The sequence below is a fragment of the Oreochromis aureus genome, linkage group 20, assembly GCF_013358895.1.
Source record: "Oreochromis aureus strain Israel breed Guangdong linkage group 20, ZZ_aureus, whole genome shotgun sequence".
Taxonomy (NCBI): domain Eukaryota; kingdom Metazoa; phylum Chordata; class Actinopteri; order Cichliformes; family Cichlidae; genus Oreochromis; species Oreochromis aureus.
In genome coordinates, this window is record NC_052961.1 from 24,161,472 (window position 1) to 24,189,326 (window position 27,855).

Below are 27,855 nucleotides of genomic sequence, written 5' to 3' on the forward strand. Positions count from 1 at the left end.
GTGTGTGCGTGTGGAGTCCTGCCTGTGCCCCTCGACAACAACATTTAACTATTAATCAAAATTTTGAAACGGATCTGGCTTGCATCAGTCACATGACTACCATTAAACAATGCTCGCCCTTGACGGCAGAGCGCGCTGGTTCCAAGCCGGGAACGAGCTCGCCAAGAGCACGCGCATTTTTTGCCGCCTGAGCGATGTGGAGCTGTAGGAGAAACACAAATTAATTGGCTGATGCAAAGAAAACCAATAGCACACAGGAGTATTAGGTTATTATGTACACGTTAGTAAGTTGTCTTGTGGCAACTTGAATTGAAAATGAGCGTGCTGTGTGTGCAACAGCGCGATCAAACATTACCTGTCCTTTTATTAACTGCAAAAGCATGCACTGATTTTACAGCAGCAAAATTATTGTATCTGTACAGCAGGAGTCGGCAACCTTTCTGATGAAGAGTGACATCTAAAATTTCCTCAGAAGTCAGTGTGCCATATCAACTATTGCATTAGCAATAAATTTGATAATGCTCTAAATCAACAGTTACACACTATAGAACAACTTTATAGAACTATATTTGTTCGCAGGTGTTGGCAAAGCAAATCAGCTATTTTGAAAAAAACAAAGCAAACAAACAAACACTTTTTATCCATAACAAGAACACCAAGAGCAAAGGAACTATACAACAGAAAATGCAAATGCTATTTATGTTCTCCTCAAAACAATGATAAGAAAAAATAAACGGGGCCAATATAGCATGTTTTTTAACACAGGGATACACATGTTAATGTGATCTCTGGTCTCGTCTCTGAGTGTCCAGCAGTCAGACGGCTACGGGAGGCGCTGACGACACTGTTCGTGTGAGAGAAAATCTGCTCACACACACATTTAATACTGTCAATAAGGCCTGTGCAATGTTCTTAAGACGGTTAAAGTTGTCAGTGATGTCCGACAGGTGAAAATGCAAGCTCCGTGAACACGCACAGCTACAGATTCCACCTGCGTTCTTAGTTCTGCAAACTTTGACCCCCACAGAGTCGAGCTTTTCAGTTCAGTCATCTGCATTTGGATTTACACAGTGAGTGTAAACACAAAAAATTATTATTATTATGTATTCAGGTTGTGTATCATGTTTTTAAAAAGTAACAAAGTAACTAATTACTTTTGAAAATAAGTAATCAGTACAGTAACAGGATTCATTTTTTGAAGAAGTAATCAGTAATTAGTAACTAATTACTTTTTTCAAGTAACTTGACCAACACTGGTATTTAAGAACTTTGTTTTCTTCCATCCAGTGTTGCATTCTCCCTCATTCCACACTGTGTTCCGCCTGCCTGCCAGTCTGCCTCTCTGTTTAGTTTAATTTGGATTTCCTGTTTGGTTAGTGTCTGTTCCAGGTGTTCAGCAATAAAGCTGTTTTTTGAGTTTACCTTTTGCCTTCTGGAGTTTGCATTTTGGGTCCTCTAGTCCTGCCTGCTGCACAGGGCCCGTGACGCTAAGAAGGTGGGGACATTGCTCAAAATCCACCGTGTAGCTGTTCACTTTTGTTTTAGCACCAAGAGCCTGTGCCATCTCCATCAGCTGGTCACTCTGCTTTCCTTTACACATAACTGTTATGATCTAGTCCCATTTCACAAGGTGGTGTACTGTTCCAGATCATTTTCCAATAACTTCATTTGATTGTTTCAGCCGCAGATGAAAACTGGAGACGCATCCAAAGGTGTAAACAAAGTGAGAGAAAAATTAAATGGTAGCCAATAGAAAACATATCCTCCAATCTCTGAAATGAGTGTAAGTTTGACATTGAAAAGACATCCACAACAACCACATTTGAACTATAAATAGCCGGTACACGAAGGTCTGATGGACAACCACACTAGGCGCTCAGTAGACATTGAAAAAAGACGTCATCTGGCTTTACAAAACAACTCCTTCAGTGGAGGAAAATTGGACGTTCATACTTTATCCCAGACAGTTCACACAACATTTGAAATACACAGCTGGCTGAAGCAAAGTTAAAACTGTATTTACCTTATTTTAACAAGGCAGTGTGCAAAGGTGAGACAGGCCCTTATATTACCCAATATGCCAGTAGCTAATTTGTTATCAACCAACTTTACTTGCCACAATCTCACATTTCTGAATAAAAACTCAGACAAAGCAGTTACCTTCATTATTACTTTCAATGAAATGGTAACTCCATAAAGGAAGCATATTTGACACGACAGTTTACAGTACAGAAGTACCTCCCCAGTTCTGTGTGAAAGCAGCCAGTAAATTTTAAAATGAAAATTTAAAAAAGCCTCCTTCGCTGACAAGACCTGCTGTGGGTTCACAAGGGATCACTGTTTAATGGTGCCCTGTCCATAGGCAGGCGGATCCTGGGGGCCAGTGGGGTGTGCTGCCCGGAGTCTGTTGCTATCTGGGAAAGAGAGTGATCACTACTGATCAAGTTTTACCTTAACGTAGTATGTCAATCATATTTTATTACTAATTCACCTTGTCATGGTGTATGCATTTTACTTCCTGTTTTATTTTGATAGCGTCCTATCTCATGTGTGATGTTCAGTTGTGTTCCCTGGTGTTTCCTGTCTTCCTATTTACCTAGTGTGTATATATTGTCTGAGTTTCCCTTTGTTCGTGTCATCCCTCATAGTTGTGTCCTCCCTTGCAATATGTTTTCTCCAATGTATCCAAGATTAGATTTTCCTGGTTTGCTATTTATTTTATTTTGAACTTTTTTTTAGTTCAATAAATCCATCTTTAATCTACCCCTCATGTTTCTGAATCCTGCATTTAGGTCCTACTCTCGCCTTCACATTACTAATATGAAAACAACAGCTAACTGATGAGATGGATGACAAGTAGTATGTTTTCCTCTCTTGCCTCTGCCAGATGTTTTCTACAGTCATTGTGCCAGATATGAAGAGGAGAGGTGAGCCATCTCACCACCTTGTGGCAGAACTTAGGATTGCATTACACTTAAGACCCCTAATGAAATAAAACATGAAAATTTGTACAATTTAGAAGATTAAGGAGTGTGTTTATTGGAATTTTTTAACAATTGAATACTTTAGGTAATATAGTGTATTACAAACAGTTGTACTGTAATTACTAAACTATGTGCATGTAAGGCTGTTGGTGTACCATTAAAATTTAAAGATGTGAAAATTCTAATGTGAATAATTTCTCACATCTCTCTACATTAAATGCCAACTAGTGAAAAAAAAAATTACATTAAATCTGTGTGATTTCTCTCTTGACATCATGTTAACATTAAACTCATCACATAATTTTGTAACACTGTAAAATTACATGGCTTTGGTTTACATAATTGAAATGATGCAGCTCAAAAACAATTGTACACATAACACTGGATCTGGATTTTGTTTAACAACGACACAGTTTGCTTGAGTGGTTTTAATGATAATATTGATGAGATGAGAATGGTCTAGAGGCCAATTCTCTTACTTTGAATGAAAACAAAACTGAGATTGTGGTGTTTGATAGGCATATCCCTCGGGACCAGTTAGCCATTCTATTTGGCCCCCTTGCCAGCTTCCTCTCTGACACTGTAAGCAATCTAGGTGTTTTCCTGGACAGTTCATTTAAGCTTGATAAACAAGTGTCCTCAGTAGTCAAATCTGGCTTTTACCAATTGCGCCAAATCTCTAAAGCCAAACATTTTATACAGGGCAATGACCTTGAAAAACTTATCCATGCTTTTGTGACTTCCAGATTAGACTACTACAATTCCCTTTACTTTGGCCTTCATCCATCTCCATAGACTTCAGCTTGTTCAGAATGCTGCAGCTCGTCTCCTAACCGGAACTGGAAAATTTGCTTCCATTACTCCAGTTCTTGTTGACTTACATTGGCTACCCATCAAATATCGTATTGATTTTAAAATCTTGTTGCTTACTTTTAAAATTATAAATAACATTGCGCCTAGCTATCTTGCTGACCTTCTTAGCTTGTATACAACCTAGTCGAGCCTTGAGATCATCTGGTCAGTTACTCTTGGTCCAACCTAGGTCCCGCCTGAAGACCAGGGGCGATCGTGCTTTTGTCTCAGCTGCACCAAACCTCTGGAATAGTCTTCCTGTTACTATTCGTGCCTCAGACTCTATTCAATCTTTCAAAACACGGTTGAAAACATACTTATTTAATTTGGTGTTCCCCACTAGCTAGTGCCCTTATTTCATTTATTTTAACCTTTTTACATTTTAACCTTCTTACTACATTTTAACTTTTTAACTTTTTACTGCATTATTGCTGATTCTTCTAGATATTATTTTATACTTATGAATTGACTCTATCTCTTAACCATGGCCCGACATCTATTTTATTTAGCCCATACTTCTGGTTTAATTAATTCTTCCCATCTGTTAGTATTAGTACTAGTGTTTGTTTTTTGTACTTTGTTAATGTTTTATAACAACGTCTTATTTCATTATTTTGAAGCACTTGGGTATACCTTTGGTTTTAAATGTGCTATATAAATAAAATTGTATTGTATTGTATTGTGTTGTAGAGGTGATCTGGTCAGTGCCCAGTAGTAGTAGTAGCAGTAGTAGTCAATTCAGTTTTATATAGTGTCAAATCACAACAACAGTTGCCTCAAGGTGCTTTTTATTGTAAGATATAAATATTACATTAATCCATGTCAATGGAAAATTGTACTTAGTAGTCAGTATAATCTTTTAATGATATAAATTTCCATATATGCTTAGAGGTGTATAATCGATTGTGTAGTGATAGGATGTGTGATCTTTAGTAGGATCTTTGTGTGCATTCCAGGGTGTTCTGGCATTTAAACTCACATCCTGGGAGCATGGGAAAAGGGCATACCTTCTTTTATTGTTTTATGATAGGATAAACGTATCTATGTCTGTTTTTAGCTAAGTGCCTTTTGTTTAGATGAACTGTTGGACTTCCAGACCAGCAGGTTTAGCGAAGTCTTTATGGGGTCACACTCTGACACCCCCCCCCACACACACACACACACACACACACACACTCACCCAATGATGTATAAATAAAGACCAGGGCAGTGGCACGGCGCGAGTCTCAGAGCCCTCACTTCTGTGCGAGTACTCTGTGGCTGCCCTTGCTTGCAAGTAACTAACTGCAGTGTGTGTTTCTCCTCTCTGACTCTCAGCTGAAGAAGTGTTATTTAGAATAAATCTCTTGACAATCCATCATCCAGGAAAGGCTATGTGTGCATTTTTTCCTTTGGATTCATTGTCAAACATTAATTTTTTGACAAAAATAGTGGTTACTGATCAATGGAAAATACATTTATTTTCATCTATTGTCTCTGGCCAGATATTAATTTACCAATATAAAATAAAAATAAAAATACCTATCAAAAATATCACATACAGATGATATAATATAATATAATCATGTCTTAATAAGCTGATGACTGATGCTCACATTGCTCTCCTCCATGTTAGCTGCTAGGACACATGCACTGCGGACATTTCTTGACTACCTTTCTTAGCATGCTGCCAATGGCATTGAATTGGATAAGTAACAAAAAATAAAGAATGTAAATAGACAGGAAACACTGCTATATTTAAAAAACATAATTTAACAATAGCATCTAAGAAAATAGGTTAGTGACATAATAGTTATAAACTATTAGTATGTATCTGATTCTAAAGCTTTTGTTAGTTTTAAAGTAAGTTTGTCTGTAACTCAGTAGCCTATATCCCCTGCAGATGAGGGCCCAACCCTTCCTACCAAGCAGAACAAGGAGTTTCGCCCTTTCATCAGGAAGTTGCCTGAATTCAAATTCTGGTGAGAGACCAGAATGGTCGCCCAGAGGAATTGCAAATTATTATCTGGTGAACAACCTGTGTGCTGAACAATTATTTCATGCCAGTTTAGTAAAGTATGTTGCATTTAAGGGGAAGGCAAAGATACTGAGATGAAGTTTTGTGTATTTGTTTGAAGATCACTATCTCACCTTCATTCCAGACAAACAAAGTTCATGTCTGTAATAATGGCATCTAAATACATTAAAAAGAGTGACTTCATATGTTTTTCCATGCTTGACATAACACACTTCAATAGCAACAGTTCATTTTATTTAAGCGGTTTTCCAAAAGTTCTTTTTGAATACTGGTTTAATATAAGTGGCGCAGTTCTATGTTATGTTATTTTTAAGTTGTGTTCTAAGTCTTGGTAGCATTTGTTTATGCAAATACTGCAGCCACTTGTATAACAAAGTAGAAAAAGAGGAAATGGTTTTTCATCGGATAAGAGCATGCATTTGCTTATATATCGGGCATAAGCCTGACAGTCAAATTCTGTTATAGTTCACAGTAAATTGGCAAAGACTTCTTTAAGAATGAAGCATGTTCTTGCTTATCTGTGTGCACTGGGGTCTTTTCTACATGGCTTTGATCAATGCACTGTGCCAGATTCTGAGTTTCAGCGAGAAGGAGATTATTTGATAGGTGGACTTTTTAATATTCATCAGGCCAATAGCTCTTTTCATCACTACAGACCTGAAGTCATTGACTGTTCCAGGTAATTTAAACTTCACCGGATATCTTCTCATGATAAAAGACATAAAACACAGATATAAAATGGCTATTTTTAACTGTTCCTACTTTGCACTTGAGTTTTAATATTGTGATATTTCCCTTAAGTGACTAAAATTAATTGCAGGATTACCAACATTGTTAATGGATTTGAAGTCTACATACTTGGTCTTTTTATCTTGATTCCTATTTCAATTTATCGTGTCATTTCAAATTAAAAGTATTCATTGTGTGCAGGCTGTAGTGAAACTGAATTTTTTCACTCTCCTTCATCTCCCCACAGTACACCTTTTATTCTGTCCAGTTATCGAAGGTTTCAGTTGATGAGATTCTCTGTAGAAGAAATCAGCAATTCTACCAAACTACTGCCAAATGTGTCTCTTGGCTATGAAATATTTGACCACTGCACAGATACTGTGAGTTTCCCAGGACCTTTAAACCTAATCTCTGTTAATGGTTTAATCCGGCCTCTGGAAGAACCACACAGGAACTTGTCCAAAGTGATAGCAGTGGTCGGGACTTACACAAGCCCTCAGGCACAAGCTGTTGCCCCATTGTTCATGATGGATCTCATTCCAATGGTAAATCTATAAAAATGTCTGTAATTCAGATACATAGTTTAAAAAAAAGATAAAAAATTATTCTTTGATCAAAAAGTTGCAGTTAAAATTACTAAAATAAATTGTTGAAGTTTTAAAAAAAATTACAATAGCTATCAGCAATATAGACTTATGCTATTGCAACTAACTATGGTGGCAATTTTTCTGTCACTCTTTTAACAGGTCAGTTATGGAGCTGCCAGTTCAATCTTTTCAAGAAAACAGAATTATCCCTCTTTCATGAGAACAGTGCATCCCAATAAAGATGTAATTGAAGTCATTTTTAGCATTTTGACAGAATTCAACTGGAAATGGGTTGCTTTCCTTTATGTTGATGATAGTTATGGCATAGATGGTCTACAATTATTTCTAAAGAAAATCAAGGACACTGACATCTGCCTGGCTTATAACAAAGCCCTTGATCATTACTCAGATTACAAAGCAATATTCAAACAGATCAATGCACAAAATGTAAATGTCATTATTGTTTTTGCACCTGAATGGACAGTTGAAGAACTCATGAATTCAGTGAAACAAATAAATGTTACAAACAAGGTGTGGATAGCAGGGGATGCATGGTCATTAAGCCAAAAGATAAAAGACCAGATACAAGGAATCAAAAATGTTGGAACTGTACTTGGTGTTGCTGAGCCAAACATGACAATACCTGGTTTCAGTGAGTTTATTTATTCTTTCAAAGCTCAGACTCACTGTGAAAATGCAAAACAACAGAAGTTTTGTAATCAGATTTGCAACTGCGGTAGCCTAACTGCTGAGGAAATCATTGATGCAGATCCATCGTTCTCTTTTCCTGTTTATTCTGCTGTGTATTCCATTGCTCATGCCTTACACAATATCTTACAATGTGGCGCTGACAGATGTAAAGACAACATTACAGTCTACCCCTACATGGTAAGTATGTAAATTTGGTATTTACACCTCTGTAAGTATTATTTAAAATGATTGCACAAGTTTTTTTTACATTAAAATATCATTAAGACATTATTTTAAAAAAGAATGTGAGGCCCCAACATCAACTGAAGTTAACTTCTGGATTCAGAAGTTAGTAGACGTTACAGTTTAATCAAGGAAATGAGACTGAAAGTGAGTCTGCATTACTTTGAGTCATAAGTAAAAAGTTTATACTAATGTTGTAAGGAATATCCTGACAGAATGAAGAGGATATCAAAGGACTCATCGTGAAGTTGCATAAATTTAGACATAGTTGTAATTTATTCTAAATGGTGTAAGTAATTATATAGCATAAGCAAGGCCCGTGATACTTTAAAAGTCAATAATAAAAGTTTAACAACAATTTTGTAACAGGTGGTCAATGTAGTGTAGTAACAATGCAAGTGATATAATTCTGCCTTCAATGTTAAAAATCTGACAGCTGAAATTTCAACAAGACGGACTTTTGAATAAGTCTGGAGAAGAGAAAAATACATAAATCAAATGTGATGAGATGAAGGTTTTTTAAAGATTCACCTGAAGTAGAAATTGTTTAACTTTAGCAACATTTCTTAATTGGAAAAAAAATTTCATTTAAAGGGCCAAAAATTTAATAAATTAATATTGTTCCCATTGAATCCTATTTTAAAGGTTAGACTATTAAAGTAACTTTAAAAATCAAATCTAATCAAATCTAATCTAATCTAATCTAATCTAATCTAATCTCTGTGCTCTGTATTAGGTTCTGACAGAGCTGAGGAAGTCAAATTTTACACTTTTAAATCAAACTATTCAGTTTGATCAGAATGGTGACCCCATGTTTGGATCCTATGCAATAGTTTTTTGGGACCAAGATGGAAGTGTACATGAAGTTGGCTTTTATAATTTTCATGGATCATTTGATTTCTCCATCAACAGAAGCAAAATTAGGTGGCAAACAGGGCAAGTGAGTGTTTTTTCCTTTTAATCAAAAGTTTTCCAGGTACTTTTTTTTTTAATTAAAAATACCTGTTTTTGTTTCCCCACTTCTCAATGCCTGTGTATGTGTTTATATCTAGTTGTGAATCAGGTTATTTGAGGGGATGTCCTGCTATAATTTGCAAATGTAATGAGATTTCACAAAACATTCTAAAATTCTAAACACTGAATGCATTTATTACCGTGGTTCTCTATTTGTTTACCTCTGTCCTTCACGGTATTCTCTCTGCTGTACTTACATTTGATTTTATGCAGGTGCCAACTTCAGTGTGTTCTAAAGAATGTGAAGTAGGGTACAAGAAAACACAAGATGGAAATTACAAATGTTGCTTCAATTGCACAATCTGTCCAAGTGGGACCTATATCAACACCACAGGTAAATTATTTTCATGTGATGGAAAAAAGGATAAAACCAGCATTGTCAGTCTTGACTCAAAATGTTAGGGCAGTAAGGTATTTTAAAGGCTAAAATGGTTTGATATTTATAATGATTGGATGCTATAGACTTCCATTTTAATTTTGTTTAAGTCCACCACTGCTCAAATCAGAACAGCAAGTCTTAGTCTTGCAACAATTACTATTAGTATTAATAGTTATAATTTGATGCTCATACCCAACCCTTATCTTAATTCTTGGAGTATACTATCCTTCATACACTTCATGTATTATTCCATATAAAGAATCAGTATGTTCCGTTTGCCAGTGAGTAGATCATGAAAACAAACTTTATACTGTTTAATGAGCATCATTTCTTTTTCATAAAACACCAATTTTACTGTTGAATCATACATGTTCAAGAACAAATTTGACAATATCTCAATGTAAATGAAAGGTGAACAGCAGAAATTTCACCGGCAACAAAGATTCAGTTATGCTGTGATCAATACTTGCTTATTATGGGATGTAGCAGTTGGGAAGTAAGAGTGAATTTAGTACTTGCAGTACTCTATTTAAAAATAATCCATCTATGTTCCTGTTCATATGTCTATATAAGGGAAATGCACTAAAACGATGACTGAAAGGGAAAACCTAAGTAATTATTCTGTCACTAAACTACTCGAGAGTCTCTCTGCACTGTCACTTATAACTGCTTGTGTATGTATAAAAACAGCTCGCTATTAAAAAAGAAGCAGCTGAACTACATTGTCTATATGCAAAATATCTTCAAATAAATTCTAGTCAAAAGCAAATTAGCCTGATTATGAAGACAGACTGATTTAAATATGATTTCACTATAACTATATAACACTACTTACTTCCTACTGCTTTATAGACTGAACCTTGTCCAGCATCAGCCTGCTTGGTTTAGTAGTCAGATGGTGATTAATGTGTACAATGGAGCAAACCTAATCCAATAGCATTTTTAAGTCAAAATTAATGATCATTTGTCCTTTCGTTATGTAACACAGAGGATCCCTACAGCTGCATCAATTGTAACAACACACAATGGTCTGAAGAAGGAAGTACATCATGCAGTCTGCGAGTGGTGGAGTATACACCATTTACAGACATTTGGGCTATAGGGATCATGGTCGGTGCTTTTATTTTGGTGTTCATCTCACTGGCCTTGTCTGTTCTCTTTGCCCTGAACTACAACACACCTGTTGTCAAATCTGCTGGAGGACCAATGTGCTTCCTAATTTTAGTCTGTCTCAGTCTGTCTAGTCTTAGTGTATTTTTTTATTTTGGTGAACCAACAGTTGCTTTCTGTATCTTAAGATATTTACCATTTCTCTTATTCTTCACTGTTTGTTTAGCTTGTTTTGTTGTGCGCTCTTTTCAAATTGTTTGCATTTTCAAAATAGCAGCCCAGATACCCAAACTCCACAGCTGGTGGATGAAATATCACGGACAGTGGCTGTTCATCACTGTGGCATTTGTGACACAGGCAATCTTCCTTCTTATTAACTATATATATGCTCCCCCGAGTTCAAAAATGGACATCTATTGGAACCCCAAAAAAATCATACTTGGTTGCGATATTGACTTTAAAGCAGCATTAATTTCTCTGGTTTTACCTTTATTATTTTGTTTTCTTTGCTTTGTTTTTTCCTACATGGGAAAAGACCTCCCAAAAAATTACAATGAAGCCAAAGCAATAACCTTTTGCCTCCTCCTGCTGATCCTCACTTGGATCATCTTTGCCACTGGAAGCATCCTTTATCAGGGCAAGTACATCCAGCCCCTGCAGAGTCTGGCAGTACTCTCAAGTCTCTACTCCTTTTTGTTGTGGTATTTCTTTCCCAAATGTTATATTATAATTTTTCAACCTCAAAAAAACACTCATCGTTACTTTCAAAATCTTATTCAGAGTTATACCAAAACCATAAGCCAGTAGCTGCCTCGAAGACATATGAGCTGATGTAGACAAGAGACTTCTTCTTCAAACTTCAGACTCTATCTATCTATCTATCTATCTATCTATCTATCTATCTATCTATCTATCTATCTATCTATCTATCTATCTATCTATCTATCTATCTATCTATCTATCTATCTATCTATCTATCTATCTAGATATATATATAACCTTGTAAATGAAATGTATTTATATGTAATGTACTCATACAGTTTAACAGAAATACTGGAAATCTTTTCTGACATATGGCTCTGATTGTTTCATGGAACAATAAAATGAAACAGAATTCCTTGTATGTAATAATATGTAATATATGTTTTTATGGTTGTTGTGAAATAAATCTCTATAAAACAATTTTAGGTTCAAAAACATTGGACATATTTTGATTTCACAGTCACACATGTATATATATGTTAAGAAGCAATTGTATTGTATTTTGTACTCAAGCTACTAAATAACAATATTTCCGTCATGGAACTTGTACTTTTGTTTATTTCACTGTAGAACATGTTTTTAAATATACAAACACTTTGAAATCTTACAAGATTATATATTAATTAAAAGGCTAATGAAATTCAGTGATATGTATAATTTTATTGTCTTAAACATTTTAACATCAAAATGTACTGCAGTTTAATAACAGTAAATTTCATTCAATTAAACTCAGTTGTGTAGTGGGCTTCATTTTCTGCTCAGCTGTTTGGTTAATGTTGTCATATAACACAAATCTGACCACATGAGTGCAGGACTCCATATAAAAATTATTTTCTTTATGCATATTTTAAAGAAATACTTGATACAGATAAATTTTTCATCGAATTGAACTGAATTACAGTTGACCCATAGGGGCATAAAAATACCTGAACACAAAACACAAGACGAACACACATGATATTAGGAGAAATATTTTTAAAAAATGATCAGTTTTATGATGAATACTATGTTGACACTTCAGCTTATGTCTGGTCACTTGTCATTGTCATTCACAGTGTTGTGTGTGCAAATGATCTCTCCAATGTCCTGTTTGGTCAAAGGTTAGGTCATGCAAAACAGGATGTTTATGCAACAGGATGTATCATTTAGGCATAACCCAAAGACACATCCTTGAATTATTAATACAGTTTGCATGTGTGCATATGCCTGTAACCCCATGTTATTTTCCAGCCAAATCAGTACTTGTATACCGTCATACATGGATGTTCCCTGTAGCAAAACCTACATTAAAGAAAACTCAACATCATATTAGACTGCTGAAAGGTTGTAATAATTTAATCAGTTAATTAGTTCTCTGATTTACATGGTCTTACTAACTGTCACTTTTCCTTTGTTGCTCTCTTTTAGAGATCTGCCAGTGAATCTATGGTGCCTTCATGGTTTAGCTGAAAAAAGTGTAACAATAAATAACTGTATATTGAATAATAATTTATCATAAGAGAAAGCAACACTATATATCATGCTTTATCAGTCTCTAACAAAAAGTATATTTTGCCACTTTCTTGCAAACCCTTAATCAAAAACCTTTTACAACTTTGAGCATATTTATACGTAGTATAAGCCATTAGGGATTGTTAAAGACAGTGGTATTATTACATTCTTTTGAAAATTTATTCTAACCAGTGTGCTGCCAGTATTCATCAAGCTTCTCCAGTGATTCTTGGCTTAAGTTTTGTCATGCAGTTTTCAGGCATTATGACAATGGGTTTCTGCTTGGATACATTTTTTTTAAAAATAAATCATTTTTGGTAACATATAATCAAGTGCAAGTTAAAAGAATGCCTCATTTATCCACAACTGGGGGCATTTCAGTTACTATCCAGTCATCAAAGGCACTTAGCAGCTTGGATCTGTTTTGCATACTAATTTGTGAATTGTCTTCCAACCATTAACAAGTACGTATGTAAGATATCAACAGCCATGCATCACTAAGCTCATGGAAATAAATAGTGGTAACTTGCTCATACAAGTAGTGCATTGCTTCTTATAAGCACAGTGTAATCTCATTAGATGCCACATCAGACTGGCAAATCGTAACTATGAGGCATTTTCTTACTTCTCTGTATCTGCTGGGAACTTTTTTACATACTTTGACTAAATGCGCAATGTCAGCCACAGACTTCCATCTGGATGGAGATTATTTGATTGGTGGACTTTTTAATATTCATTATGCCAGTGGCGGTCTTTATCAAACGAAACCACAGGCCATTGACTGTTCCAGGTAAGCTTTCTAACCAAATCTTGATATGTGGAACTCTAAATGTACCAAATGAGACGCCTTACATTATATAGCTTCACCTAAACTAAGTCACTGAGTGTAACTTAGTAGCACATTTACATTTACTTCTAACAAAGATAACTACATTAAGTCAGTTTTGAACAATTTTTATGTTTCGTTTAAAAACTTTTACTCGCTTGCTCTGTCAACAGTCAACTATTCAGTCTCTCAGACTATCGGAGGTTTCAGATGATGAGATTTGCTGTGGAACAAATTAATAACTCTACCTACATACTGCCAAATGTGTCCCTTGGGTATGACATATTTGACCACTGCTCAGTTACAAAGAACTTCCCAGGAATTTTAAATCTTATCTCAGTAAATGGCCTGATTCAATCTTGGTTTGAACCACTCAAGAATTTTTCCAGAGTGATGGCAGTGGTTGGCCCTTTTACAAGCACAGATGCCCTGACTATAGCCCCACTCTTCATGACAGATCTCATTCCTTTGGTAAGTTAGCATTATAAACTAAAATGAAGTTAACCTAAAGTCGTGAATATATGACCAGAAATAGTAAAAATGTCTCCATTACTCTTTCAACAGGTCAGTTATGGAGTTGGCAGCTCTCGCCTATCAAATAAAATAAAATTTCCTTCCTTCCTACGGACAGTGCATTCCAATGACGGAATGATTGAAGTCATTGTTAAGATTATAGTCCACTTCAATTGGCGCTGGGTTGCTTTCCTTAACAGTGATGACGATTATGGTCGTGATGGCCTAGATCTTTTTATAAAGAAGATCGACGGTACTGACATCTGCCTAGCTTATACGAAAGCTCTCAATGACAATACAAACTACTCCCAAATATTCCAACAGATAGAAGCACAAAAAATACATGTTGTCATTGTTTTTGCTCCAGAAGCGACTTCAGAAGCTCTTGTTGAGACAGCAGTACAAGTGAATTTCAGAAATAAAGTGTGGATAGCATGTGACACCTGGTCCATAAACAAAAGGCTTTCCAAGATGAAAGAAATCAGAAACATTGGAACTGTACTAGGTGTGTCTCAGCCAGTAGAGACAGTACCCGGCTTCAATAATTTTATCTACTCTACCAAAAGACAAACGTTTTTTAAAAATGAAGCACAAAATGTGTTTTGTAATCAGGCTTGCAACTGCAGCTACGTGACTCCAGAGGATATCATTTCAGCAGATTCATCTTATTCCTTTACTGTTTATTCAGCTGTGTATGCCATTGCTCACGGTTTACACAATGCCTTGCAATGTGGAGATGGTAAATGCAGTGATAATATTACCATGTTCCCATATATGGTAAGTGTGCCAACTCAAGAGGTTATGTGTTTTATCTTACTGACAACTGTAACCTCTATGTATGTCTAAACATTTTAAAATACTGATTCTTCCTGTTTTTTTTGTGTTCACACACTGCATAGAGCATGACATATAAGGTAGGGTAAACTAGAATAAGATGCCACCTTCTCTATCTCTAATTTTATTGAGCTTAAAAGTCAGTATCAGAAGTAACATCAGAAATAGTTCTCCAGGCTTCTTGAAGGACATTGCAGCTGCATTTTGTTCTATTATCTGTCAAGATCATCCCATACTGCACCAATCATGTTAAAGTCTGGACTCCTTTCTACTGCTTATTATCCCAGCACGGTACCTGTTTAAGGGGAGGGTGTAGGTGACAAATTGTGTGTGTTTTCTAATAGGCTTTGCTAAGTTGTGTGTCACCTATGGACACAAAGCTGGTTCACCCTTTGAGTTAGGGGGTGTTCGTATTTTTGAATGATTCATAGGCCAGCGTTAGGTGGCTTAATGAACAAAAAGCATTCTGCTGAAAATGGTCAGGACTGACAATAAGTGAAAAAGCAGTACGAAGACCTTCAGAAAGACCATGTAAAAATACAAATCAAACAATATCACAGTTTTTTATTTAATTCTAGCAAGGTCACTACCATCTGTGAGTAAAGCTATAATAAAATGGACTCAATGTAATTGTCAGAAGGGGGATATTCTACCTTGGGCAGCTATATGTGGTTCTTACTACTATATAGTATCAAACTTTACGTCTCTCAGAATGCATCCATCCAGCAATTACCTCCTACTTCTTGTGTCCTCAAAATCCTTAAAATGTACATTTCCTGTAAAAGGGTTCACCATACTGTAGTTTCTCCCTTCTCTAGGATATTTTAACAACCTATGTAATCAGTGTGAAAATGCTGTTAAAGTTACCTCTTTATGCCTACAACAGGTTTTAGAAGAGCTGAAGAAGTCAAACTTTACACTTTTAAACCAGAATATTCAATTTGATGAGAACGGAGATTTCAAGTCTGGATCATACTCAATAGTTTTCTGGAATCAGACTGGAGATGCACAGGAAATTGGCTTTTACAGCTTTTATCCATCTGTTCAATTCTTCATCAACAACACCATGATTAAATGGTACACAGATGGAGATGTAAGTTGTGTTTTTTAATCTTCTCATACAGTATATCAACACTTTAGTTAGTATAAAGTGATCAAAATCCTTTGTTGTATTGTTTTTCCTTTCAAATGATACATTTGTAGATAAAGACACACTAGTGTAGTTATTCCAGGGGCCAAACATACTATCAGGTAAATAAACAGATGGAGGTTGTCAGTATCTAGTGAGCTGCCCCAAATTTTAAAAACTGTGGCTGCAGGTCTTTTCCTGTTGTCTGTATATTTTACAAAGTAATATCCTTGAACAGGTACCGACTTCATTTTGTTCAGCAGAATGTCCTATTGGATATGTACAAAAGCAAACTGGAATCCACAAATGCTGTTTCAACTGTGAAATATGTCCAAATGGAACCTATATCAACGTCACAGGTAAATTACAATACATTAAACTCTTAAAATAAGTAAAGGTTGTGTTGGTTCATTTGTTACTAGAGAGTGATCATTATGTACAACAGAGTAATGAAGCACTCAGTAGCATTTTCTTTTTCAAACATTAGTTTAATGATAGTCTGTCCTTTTGTTGTCTAAACAGAGGATCCCTACAACTGCATCAACTGCAAAGACACGCAATGGTCTGAAAAAGGAAGTACATCATGTGATCTGCGTGTAGTGGAGTACATGCCATTTACAGACAGCTGGGCTATACTGATCATGGTTGGTGCCTGGGCCTTAGTGGGCATGACATTATCCATGTCTGTTCTCTTTGTTGTTAACTACAACACACCTGTTGTCAAATCTGCTGGAGGACCAATGTGTTTCCTTATTTTAGGCTGTCTCAGCCTGTCTAGTCTTAGTGTATTTTTTTACTTTGGCAAGCCAACAGTAGCTTTCTGTATTTTAAGATACTTACCATTTCTCTTATTCTACACTATTTGTTTAGCATGTTTTGTTGTGCGATCTTTTCAGATTGTTTGCATTTTCAAAATAGCAGCAAAGGTCCCAAAGCTTTACAGTTGGTGGATGAAATATCACGGACAGCAGCTAGTCATCACTGTGGCATTTATCACTGAGGCTTTCTTGCTTCTTATTAGCTATTCATATGCCGCGCCCAAACCCTACCAAGACAAAGTTTGGTACCCAGACAAAATCATACTTGATTGTGAAATTAATCCTAAAGCAATATCTTGCTCTGTGATTTTACCTTTATTGTTGTGCTCTCTTTGCTTTGTTTTCTCCTACATGGGAAAGGACCTACCAAAAAACTACAATGAGGCCAAAGCAATAACTTTTTGTCTCCTCCTGCTGATCTTCACCTGGATCATTTTTGTCACACAATATATGCTTTACCATGGGAAATTCATCCTAATGTTTAATGCTCTGGCTGTACTCTCCAGTCTCTACTCCTTTCTGTTGTGGTACTTCCTCCCAAAATGTTACATCATAATTTTTCAACCACACCGAAACACACCTAAGTACTTCCAAGGTCTCATTCAAAATTATACCAAAACAATTAGCCAATAGCTGCCTTTAATAATGTTGTGTCTCCATAGGGAGAAAAACAAATGTACTCAGGGCCTTCTGCTAAAAATGTTGCTTTTAAGTAATTTTCTTATTTAGATCAGGGGTTTTCTTTTGATAAATATGCTTATGGATTTTTGTGACAAGAGTTAAATGAAAATGAATAAGAAGATGATGCTCTCTCAAAAGTTACCAGTCTTACTTACACTTATGTTGCTCTAAATAAATGAGATAAGACAATTAATTAATACCTGTGTTTACAATGTAATTACATAAATATATATTTTCCTTTTGACCAAGATAATCTTGCTTTTTACCTTGTTCCTAGGCTTTACGATCAATTGGTTCGGACACTTACTAATAGAACCTCGTTCTTCACAAAGCCGTAGGAGAGTGGTATCAATTCTCTCATCTAATTCACAAGAAAGCAATTATGTGTACTGTATAAAATGTAAACTTTTCTTGAATGGATGGGTTTCCTTTGTTTGTGTTTCTGTAGTAGCAGCAGTAGTAGTACTTTTCACTCATATTGTGCTTAATTAATAAGAAAAACTCAACAAAGTTTTGTTATTGTTATTATGCCTAATGACTTTAACTATTAGCATATAATTGATTCTATATGAAAGCATTTCAAACTACTGACTATTGTTAGTTTTATAGCGCTTTGGGGTCCATAAGGATTAAGTATAGCGCTACACAAATACAGGCCATTTACCATTTAAGTTTATCTGTAATATTTTGTTGCATTTGGTCTTAATGCAGAGTTATAGTTGAAACACCATTTTTTGTTTATCAGCCCACAGCCTCACCAGATGAGACCTGTCTCTTCCCATTAACCAGAAAGAGGTGTTCTGCACTTCAACCTGGGAGTTACCTGAATTCAAATTTGGGTTAGGGTTCTTGTCATTCATCACTTTTATCTGCTGAGTGATTGCAAATTTTGAATGGCCTGTGTGGACACATGTTAAATTACGTAGGGATCATTTGTAAGGGGACGTGGTCACTTACTATTTGCTAATGATCATGAGGTGAGTTGTTGTTTTTGTGTCTTTTGTTGCTCTAACCTACTGCGATCAAAGTTGAAGTACACATTTCTTCCAAAGGACAAATGCATTTTGACACATTTTCTGCAGTGGAAAGAGCAGCTTGTAATTAGCATTAGTGTGCTTCAGTCATTTTAATAAATATCTACAAATACGAATAAATAGTTTGACAGTGGACGTAATGGTTTTGTGATAGTGTAACATGATTTAAAAACATAAAACATTTGGGCATTGATTTAAAAACCAAAGGGCTTTTAAATCAATGCCCTCCAGCATTTCAGAATTCTAGGTTTGGTTGCCTCCAAAGAAGACAAAGATATTTTAAAGACCTCATATTTGTCATGTAGTGATTTAAATCTAAAGTAAATGTGTTATAATGGCTAAAGAAAGGAAATGATTCATTGAGTTATTCCAGATAGAAGCATTACACTAATTTGCATGTGAAGGTTGTGCACTTCGTGCACAACAGCAGCTTGGATGCTTTTGCATACTGATTTGTGAAAGTTCATTCAACCATTTATAGGTATGTACTAATCACACTCGTGCATTGCCACGTGCATGGAAATGATGACGGGAGGGGATAGTCACCACCATATCATAACTCACTAAAGGCAGACGAACATTTTGATAGAGTGCACAACAGAACACTAAGAAAGAGCTTCAGCAATGAAACATTTTCTAGCATCTTTCTGGCTGCTAGGAACATTTCTACATGTCTGTACTCAACGTGCTATCCCAGCCTCAGAGTTTCAGCTGGAAGGAGATTATTTGATAGGTGGACTTTTTGACGTTCATGATGACACTGGCTCTGTGTATCATGAAAGACCAGAAGCCATCGACTGTGCCACGTAAGTTTTATGATAAATCTAGTTGGATGCCTTTACAAAGTCAAATTACGTAGTATAGAATTTAATCTGATCTATGTCCTTGTTCAATTGAATTTATGTAATAATAGCAAAACTACAGAAATATTAAGCTTTTAAGCAATAGTTCATATTTTTATGGTTAATCCTGCTGTCTTGTCTTCTTGTCCTCAGAAAACCATTCACACTGTCAAATTATCGGAGATTTCAGATGATAAGATTTTCTGTAGAGCAAGTTAATAACTCTACCGACTTACTGCCAAATATATCTGTTGGCTATGACATATTTGACCACTGCTCAGATACGCAGAATTTTCCAGGTGTTTTAAAATTCATCTCAGCTAATGGTTCAATACAACCTTGGAGTGACAGACAAAGTGTTCCGTCTAAAGTAATAGCTGTGGTCGGTCCTTTCACAAGCACTCAATCCCTGACCGTAGCCCCGCTATTCATGGTAAATCTTGTTCCTATGGTAAGTTATTCACAAATAATATGACAAAAACAGTGTTATAGATAGATTATGATTTAATTTTGTCATTATTTATTGTACCTGAAAATGATCAAATTCTCTATTATTTTCTATTTAACAGGTTAATTATGCAACTTCTAGTTCTGTGTTCTCAAATAAGGCAAAATATCCATCGTTCCTGCGTACATTGCCTTCCAATTCAGACATGATAGATGTGATTGTAAGAATTTTGCAAAAATTCAACTGGCGCTGGGTTGCTTTCCTTAACAGTGATGATGATTATGGCAATGATGGTCTGGATTTGTTCACTCAGAAGATAAAGGATACTGAGATCTGCCTACCATACTCCAAAGGCCTGAGTGACAGCACCAATTACTCTCAAACGTTCAAACAGATAGAGGCACAACAGATAAATGTCATTATTGTTTTTGCTCCAGAAAACAGTGTTGAACCTCTCATTGAGTCAGCAGTGCTACTGAATGTCACAAATAAGGTGTGGATAGCAGGGGATGCATGGGCCTTGAACAAAAAACTCCCCAAAATGAAAGGAATCAAAAACATTGGAACCGTACTTGGAGTAGCTGAGCCAGTAGTGACAATACCTGGTTTCAGTGATTTTTTGCACTCTTCCAAAGCCCAGCTTCATTGTAAATATGCAGAGCAAGACAAATTTTGCAATCAGAAATGTAACTGTAGTTGCATGAATCCTGAGGATATCCTTGCTGCAGACCCATCATACTCTTTTGCAATTTACTCTGCCATATATGCCATTGCTCATGCCTTACACAATACCTTACAATGTGGAGCTGACAAATGTAATAGCAATATCACAGTGTACCCCTACATTGTAAGTATACAAGCCTTTTTTTAAATCATCTTGAGAACTGTATAATAATGTTATGTAAAGGTGGTAATAATGTGTAAAGTACAAGTTATTACCACTTAATTACCAATAATATCCAAATAATAGCCAAGTAATTATCTTGTATCAACAGTGGTTATAGTTGAGTAATATTACAGTGAAATTTATATAAATGGGTAATAGCAAGCCAGAAATTGGAAGTAATATTGTGGGACCAAATATATATCTACGAGGCAAAGCTGATTAAAAACTGTGTTGTCATATTTTGGAAACAACATGATAACCTGCAAGAAATAAAACTGTAATATATTTGCATTAGGATTTTTAGATGCTGAGTTGTGGTTTTACTGTAATAATAGAATATTGTTATCATATTATAAAGCTGGAATGTTGTTTAATTTTGTGGCTTATTACCTGTAAATATCTTTGGTTGTTTTTTATATAATAACCAGTAATCAGGGCTGCAAGGTGCACAACTGCAGAATGATGGCATATCTTCATAAAAGATTCACTGATGCAAATGCAAGAAGCTGGGGCTCTGTAAATATGCTTTGATCACACCGTAAGACCTGTGTAGGGAAACAAAAAAGAGCAGTGGATTACCATACTTTAACATCCTGACCATTGCAGGCAATTGAGCTTAATTGCCTTTTATTAATAAAAAAAATTCCTCTGAAAATGAAATAGAGTGTACATTAATAATAATTTAAAATTGTTCAAAACTATATTCAACTTAACATGAAATAGTACGAGTAATAATTGTACAGTTGCCCTGACAGCAAAATATACAAGACATAATAACATGTGAAATGTGGCTTCAACTCATTATTGTGCTATCTACTGTACAATATAAAGCGCCTTGAGGCGACTTTTGTTGTGATTTGGCGCTATATAAATAAAATTGAATTGAGCTGAATTGAATTGAATTGGATTTAAGAATGTTTTAACTTATATATGCTTCATTTTCCGGCTAAACACACTTTAACAACCAGTTTGGGTTTTTTTTTTTGCACTCCTGAATCCAGGTTATAATATGAAAAATACTGTACATATTTCCAGGTAATCATGACACTTCCTGGAAGGTTTTTAAAAAAAAAAATATGTTAATAATATGGCATTATTTAGAAGCTGGCAGTCTTGCATTTTGCAGCCCTGATTTCTGGTTATTACCACATGCTTCCAGGTAATAAGCCACAACATTAAAACACAGTCTTTGCATTTTTATCTTGAAACAAAGTAAAATACTGAGCACCAATGTAGGATTAGTTTTAACATTATAATAGGATAAATATGTCCCAGAGTCTTAAAGCACTAACCAATATTACCTTATTATATTTTATGAGGTTACTACCACAAGTCATTTTTTTAATTTAAATGCACAGGTTATCATATTACTACCACCATATTAATATATTGTATTATATTATATACTATAATATACTATACTATTACCAACTGGTTTCGTGGATAATGCTTTGCTAATTAACTGATAATAACTTGAAATTTCTATATTATTACTTTCTTTTTACCAAATTACCCAAATATTACCACATCATTACAGACAGAAAGTACTCTCTATGCTGCTAAGCGGTTAGAACAGGGTATTGCCTTCTACTGTGTTGAATTCCATCTTTTAACAATAGCCTGCAAGTCTTTTGAAACTGAGATGACGTATTATTGTAATTCTGAAACCAAACTCTTTTTCAATAGTTGTAGAGCTTTTCATTTCATATTGTGAAAAAGTTTGGGTCTACTATCTATATCATCAATATATGTTGTTGTTTTTCCTTTTAAATACAAAGATTTAATGGTTGTGTAATTTTTTTTCTGCACACATCAGGTTCTAGCAGAACTGAGGAAGTCAAATTTTACACTTGTAAATAACAGTATTCAGTTTGACGACAATGGAAATCTAAAGCAAGGATCCTATTCTATAGTTTTCTGGAATAACAGTGGTGATGCACAGGAGATTGGATTTTATCAGTTTAATTCACAAGTGCATTTCTTCATAGATGATAACAAAATTGAATGGCACACCAATGGAGAAGTAAGTTTTTATTGTTGTTATTATTATTAATACAACATTTAGTTAAATATAATATATGAAAAATGTTTGTTTGTTAGTTTGTTTGTTTGTCTAAAGATGATTTAACAGCACCAGCCCTACAGTCAAAACACAATATCTCCCCCTCTGGGGGCGAGGGTACCTGGACCCAGGGCATAGAGTATGTTTGGGGAGTATGATTGTGTGTACATGTCTATGTATGTCTATCCCTACGTTGGGTGAGTGCTGAGTGTTTGTATATGTGTGCATGAGGGTGGGAAAGCATGTTTATGTCTGTATGTGCCTGTTTGTCTGTGTCTATATGTCAGGTCTGGTCTTAGACTCCACCTCCCTGGGTACTCCCAGGCCCTCCAAGTGTGGAGGCCTATCTCCCTTCACCACACTCCCTGCTGGTAGCTGATGCCCTCAGGGGTTGGTGCATTGGTGGTTCTTGGTGTCCGGGGCTGGGCGCTCAGGTATGCACCGGCTCACTCCCGGTGGCTACTTGGCGGGGCCCGATGCCTGTCGCTCGGTCAGGCCTCTTCCGGGGCAAAGGGGGCCCTCGGGCCTCCGGCCTCGGGGCCTTCAACTCGGTTCACTCTGGCACAGCTGGCTGCCGGCAGAGCCCGGCGGGCACGCCCGGTGCAGCCCCTCTGGCTTCTGCTCCGTGGCTACTGGGTGACCCCTCGTCTGGGGATCTCCTCAGCCCTTCCCAGGAAGGTGGCACGGATGCCCCTCCGGTGGTACTCCTTGGGCTCTCGCACTCTGGGTCCTCTGGATGTCTGGAGCCTGGATCTCCTCCATGCCTGCTTCATGCCCTGGGGGACGGGGCTATGGGCCTCCACACCCTCTAGCAGACCGTTACATGGGAAAACCTTTTGTATACAAGCACGTTGATCCACACAGGTGTGCACACGGGTGTTCACTGTTCGTGAGACATAAACTACACCTTTCTTAGCTGCTACTTCAAAGCACATTGTGCGCTGTCTGTCCTGCGTGCTGCACAACAACTTTCAATATTTAGTATTTACTGCTGTTCACACTCAGCTAGATTAACGTGATGGTGTTGTGTTTAGTATGTTGCTTTGCTTTGTTTTTGTTTTTTTTTTTTGCTTGTCTTCTCTTTTTTTTCTCTCAACAGGTGATCCAGAGATTTTTTTTTTTCTTTCTCTTTGTCTTTATAAGTGCCCTTTCTCACTGTCCCTTTTCCCTTCTGTTTTCTTTTCCTTCCTCTCTTTCTTTCTCCCTTTCCTATCCCCCAGTCATGTCTGTCCCATCTGTAACAACTGAAAATAAAATAAATAATAACAACAAAGTTTGATCAAATGGACCAATACGGCAATGCCATGATGATCCATTTGGCAAAATAAATCCATTTGGTATCCTTGTTGGTCTTCAGACAACAATTCTGACGGCTTAAGAACCAAATGGGACAGACAAAAAAAAAAAAAAAAAAACCCACAATATCAAAGATCCTTTGTTTTTATTTTTTTTGTAGTTTTTTTGTCATTTGTTTTTGTATATAAAGCATCTTTTTGTGCTGTTTTTTCTCCCCAATCTGTTGCTACCCTTCAGAAATGGGTTTTGTTTTGTTTTTTAACTTATTTTATGTGCTAAATAAATGTTTTGTACAGGTACCTACTTCCTTATGTTCCCCAGAATGTCCTGCAGGATATATAAAAAAGCAAAATGGAATCTATGAATGCTGCTTCGACTGTGAAATCTGTCCAAATGGAACTTACGTCAACATTACAGGTAATGGTTCACAATGTGAATAAATATGCAGGCTCATCATGGGAAAAGTACATACTTTCTTTAAGTACAAGTTTAGATACATGTGTTAAAAACGCTTTCATAAAAACCAAAGTACTGATTCCACTTCTTTTGTCACATAAAAGTGAAAAGGCACAAGCATTAATAAAAAGTATTAATATAATATATATATTTTTTAAAGTTAGTACATGGGAATACAAACTTTTCACACCTAAAAAGAAAGAGTACAGTCAGGAATTAAAGTGCGACTCAGGCAGGTTGGGAAACACTAAAATCTGTTGTAGGGTCTCATCAATATAGTACATTTAATCAACAGAAAAAACTCAAAAAGCTTTAAAGACAAGCACATTTACATTTCAGGTCTCTAAAAAACTGCCTTCTTATATTAACTCATTATTGTGGAAAGTACATGACAAGTTGTTCTCCCCCCTAAATACGCTGTAAGTATCAGTATCAGTATTGGAATCAGCAATACCGGTCCGGTACTTACGTGGTATTGGATTGATACCTGAATTTGCACAATCATATAGCACTAACTGCGACCACAACTTATAGACATCTGGACCAAAAAACAAATAAATAATGCACCGTTCTGTCCTACTTTAACCCCTGAGTATAATGATATAAAGCATACAAAACAGCATACATAAATTATAAATTATATGTTTTTTGCCTCTTTCTTCTGTTATTACAATAAGCAATTGTAATAACAAAAAAAAAGTACCTTAAATGCATAAAATCCGAAGTAACAAGCCAGTTCTGAAAATCTAATGAATAGCACAGACAATTGTGTTAAAATGTAGGGAGTAAAAAGCTGTTAGAAAGATGAATACTAAAGTAAAGAGCAAAGTACAGATATCTAAATTCTACGCAAGTGCAGTAACAATGTTTTTAGTACTTTGTTTCTTCTCATAAAGATAACTATACTTTTATTTCACGTGGTTTTAAAGATTCACCTTGATCCTTAAAAACTAAATGGAACACTGTCTCCTCAATAGTATTGATGCAGTTTTTTCAGTTATTACAGTTATTTTGGGTGTAATGAAGCTATGAATAATGTAAACAAATTTGATCAAAAACTGAACATTAACAAATATAAATCTATTAATATTGTTTATTGTGTCTTGTAAAACAGAGAGTCCATACACCTGCATCAAGTGTAAAGACATCGAATGGTCTGAAGAGGGAAGTACATCATGTAATCTGCGGGCTGTGGAGTACATATCAGTCACAGATATTGTGGCTATACTGGTCTTGGTAGCGGCCTGTGTATTTGTGGGCATGACATTAGCCATGTCTGTTCTCTTTTCAGTCAACTACAACACACCTGTCGTCAGATCTGCTGGTGGACCAATGTGCTTCTTAATTTTAGGCTGTCTAAGTCTGAGTAGTCTTAGTGTATTCTTTCATTTTGGTAAGCCAACAGTCCCTCTTTGTACTTTGAGATACTTACCATTTCTCTTATTCTACACTATTTGTCTAGCATGTTTTGTTGTGCGCTCTTTTCAGATTGTTTGCATTTTTAAAATAGCAGCCAAGATCCCCAAGCTCCACAGTTGGTGGGTAAAATATAATGGACAGTGGCTGGTCATTGCTGTTGCATTTGTCATTCAAGCAATCTTCCTCGTTATTGGATATTCTTGTAAACCTCCAAGCCCCTATAATGAAACATCATGGTACGCTGACAAAATCATACTCAGCTGTGACATCAGTCTCAAAGCATCTACAGCTTCTGTGGTTTTACTGTCATCAATATGCGCTCTTTGCTTTATTTTCTCCTACATGGGCAAAAACCTTCCTAAAAACTACAATGAGGCCAAAGCAATAACCTTCTGCCTCCTCCTGCTGATCCTCACTTGGATCATCTTCGCCACAGAGTGCATGCTTTACCGTGGGAAGTACATACAGCTTCTTAGTGCCCTGGCTGTACTTTCCAGCCTGTACTCTTTTCTGTTTTGGTATTTCCTCCCAAAATGTTACATCATTCTTGTTCAACCCCACAAAAACACACAGCAGTACTTCCAAGGTCTCATTCAAAATTATACCAAAACAATTAGCCAGTAGCTCACTTCAGGAAATGTATCAATCACTTCAGATAGAGAAGTCATAGATGGATCTTTTTTAGTTCAATGCTCTAATGTCAAATCCTCTTTAAAATATATGTAGATCATGCCCGAGTTACTTAAAGCAAACAGTTTTATTTTTAGAAATGTGCTTTATATTCTAAAGAGCCTTCACATAACTCATATCTGTAGTCAGCTATGTGACTTGTGTATTCTGACACAAGATTAAATTAACTATTTGGGGGTTATGGTTTCTATTTATGTATATCATGTTAAAGAATGGATGTATAGTTTTCAAAATCTTTTAAAGTTATATGCATTTCCATCACTTTGAAGCATGAAGTAAATATACACATGAATGAATTCTGTACTAATTCTGATATTTTCATGTACAGCTGTGTAAAAATCACTGATTAAAAAAACATGAAATAAGATGTTTTCCTATTTCCTTTTTTGGTTGCTGTAACACGAATGTGACCACTTGGTGGCATCACTTCACAATATGTCTACAAGCAGGCCATGGGTTCAACCATACTGTACTTCAACGTTGCCAGTGCAAAGCCAAACTCTGGTGAAAAATATGCAGTTTTGTATTGCACTATGAAAAGAATTGTACATGTTACAGTGAAGAACTGTCAAAATTGGATAGTGAACACAGGCTTCTGGGCAAATTGAGCTTGTTAATTCATACACTTACCACTGCTTTACATCGACTATGAATAACTTCCAGTCTGTGACTGACCGTCATTTTGTAAACATACTTTTATTTCAATTTAATTTTAAAAAATAGGCCCAATGCATTCAAAACCTATTACACATCTCTGAGACAGGCTGTTCAGGTGTGAATTAAACCACTAACTCTGCAATAGTCCGTTTGATTATTCAGCAGCATGGTTCAGATGGGTGATAAGTTTAAAAGTAAGAGCTAAATGAACACCAACAGCTTGATTTTCCATAAGTGTTCGGGTATTCAGTAAACGTGAGTAAAACTGATAGCTGGCAGGCACAACTTTCATAGTGAAGTTTTATTGACAAGTTAAAGAAAAATAAACCTTACTGTCTTCACTTAACCTTACTGACATCGATGAAAATGGTACATTTTTTAGGGGAGATAGATATTTCATTTGGAT

The 27,855-nt window shown here is 35.9% G+C and overlaps 3 protein-coding genes across 3 annotated transcripts; all 3 read left to right on the forward strand.

Moving 5' to 3' along the window:
* The first annotated feature begins 6,350 nt into the window (after positions 1-6,350).
* LOC120435225 (taste receptor type 1 member 1-like) lies at positions 6,351-11,412 on the forward strand. Its single transcript, XM_039604338.1, has 6 exons — positions 6,351-6,532; positions 6,830-7,127; positions 7,329-8,057; positions 8,839-9,042; positions 9,330-9,450; positions 10,484-11,412. The coding sequence occupies exons 1-6, from the start codon at positions 6,351-6,353 to the stop codon at positions 11,410-11,412; spliced, it is 2,463 nt and encodes an 820-aa protein (XP_039460272.1).
* A 2,054-nt stretch (positions 11,413-13,466) lies between these two features.
* On the forward strand, positions 13,467-17,611 carry LOC116318985 (taste receptor type 1 member 2-like). Its single transcript, XM_031738183.2, has 6 exons — positions 13,467-13,648; positions 13,858-14,155; positions 14,249-14,974; positions 15,918-16,124; positions 16,399-16,519; positions 16,683-17,611. The coding sequence occupies exons 1-6, from the start codon at positions 13,467-13,469 to the stop codon at positions 17,609-17,611; spliced, it is 2,463 nt and encodes an 820-aa protein (XP_031594043.2).
* Positions 17,612-19,317: 1,706 nt separating this feature from the next.
* On the forward strand, positions 19,318-26,726 carry LOC120435226 (taste receptor type 1 member 1). Its single transcript, XM_039604339.1, has 6 exons — positions 19,318-19,499; positions 19,689-19,986; positions 20,105-20,830; positions 22,686-22,892; positions 24,524-24,644; positions 25,798-26,726. Exons 1-6 carry the CDS (start codon positions 19,318-19,320, stop codon positions 26,724-26,726), a joined length of 2,463 nt encoding a protein of 820 aa, XP_039460273.1.
* Positions 26,727-27,855: the final 1,129 nt, after the last annotated feature.

Bases quoted from the DNA above. Each gene is read 5' to 3' on its own strand.
- LOC120435225 (XM_039604338.1), top strand. From the start codon at position 6,351: ATGAAGCATGTTCTTGCTTATCTGTGTGCACTGGGGTCTTTTCTACAT. The intron at 6,533-6,829 runs GTAATTTAAACT...ATCTCCCCACAG, and splicing joins GAAGTCATTGACTGTTCCAG to TACACCTTTTATTCTGTCCA. The intron at 9,043-9,329 runs GTGAGTGTTTTT...GATTTTATGCAG, and splicing joins TTAGGTGGCAAACAGGGCAA to GTGCCAACTTCAGTGTGTTC.
- LOC116318985 (XM_031738183.2), top strand. From the start codon at position 13,467: ATGAGGCATTTTCTTACTTCTCTGTATCTGCTGGGAACTTTTTTACAT. The intron at 13,649-13,857 runs GTAAGCTTTCTA...CTCTGTCAACAG, and splicing joins CAGGCCATTGACTGTTCCAG to TCAACTATTCAGTCTCTCAG. The intron at 16,125-16,398 runs GTAAGTTGTGTT...ATCCTTGAACAG, and splicing joins AATGGTACACAGATGGAGAT to GTACCGACTTCATTTTGTTC.
- LOC120435226 (XM_039604339.1), top strand. From the start codon at position 19,318: ATGAAACATTTTCTAGCATCTTTCTGGCTGCTAGGAACATTTCTACAT. The intron at 19,500-19,688 runs GTAAGTTTTATG...TCTTGTCCTCAG, and splicing joins GAAGCCATCGACTGTGCCAC to AAAACCATTCACACTGTCAA. The intron at 19,987-20,104 runs GTAAGTTATTCA...TCTATTTAACAG, and splicing joins TGGTAAATCTTGTTCCTATG to GTTAATTATGCAACTTCTAG.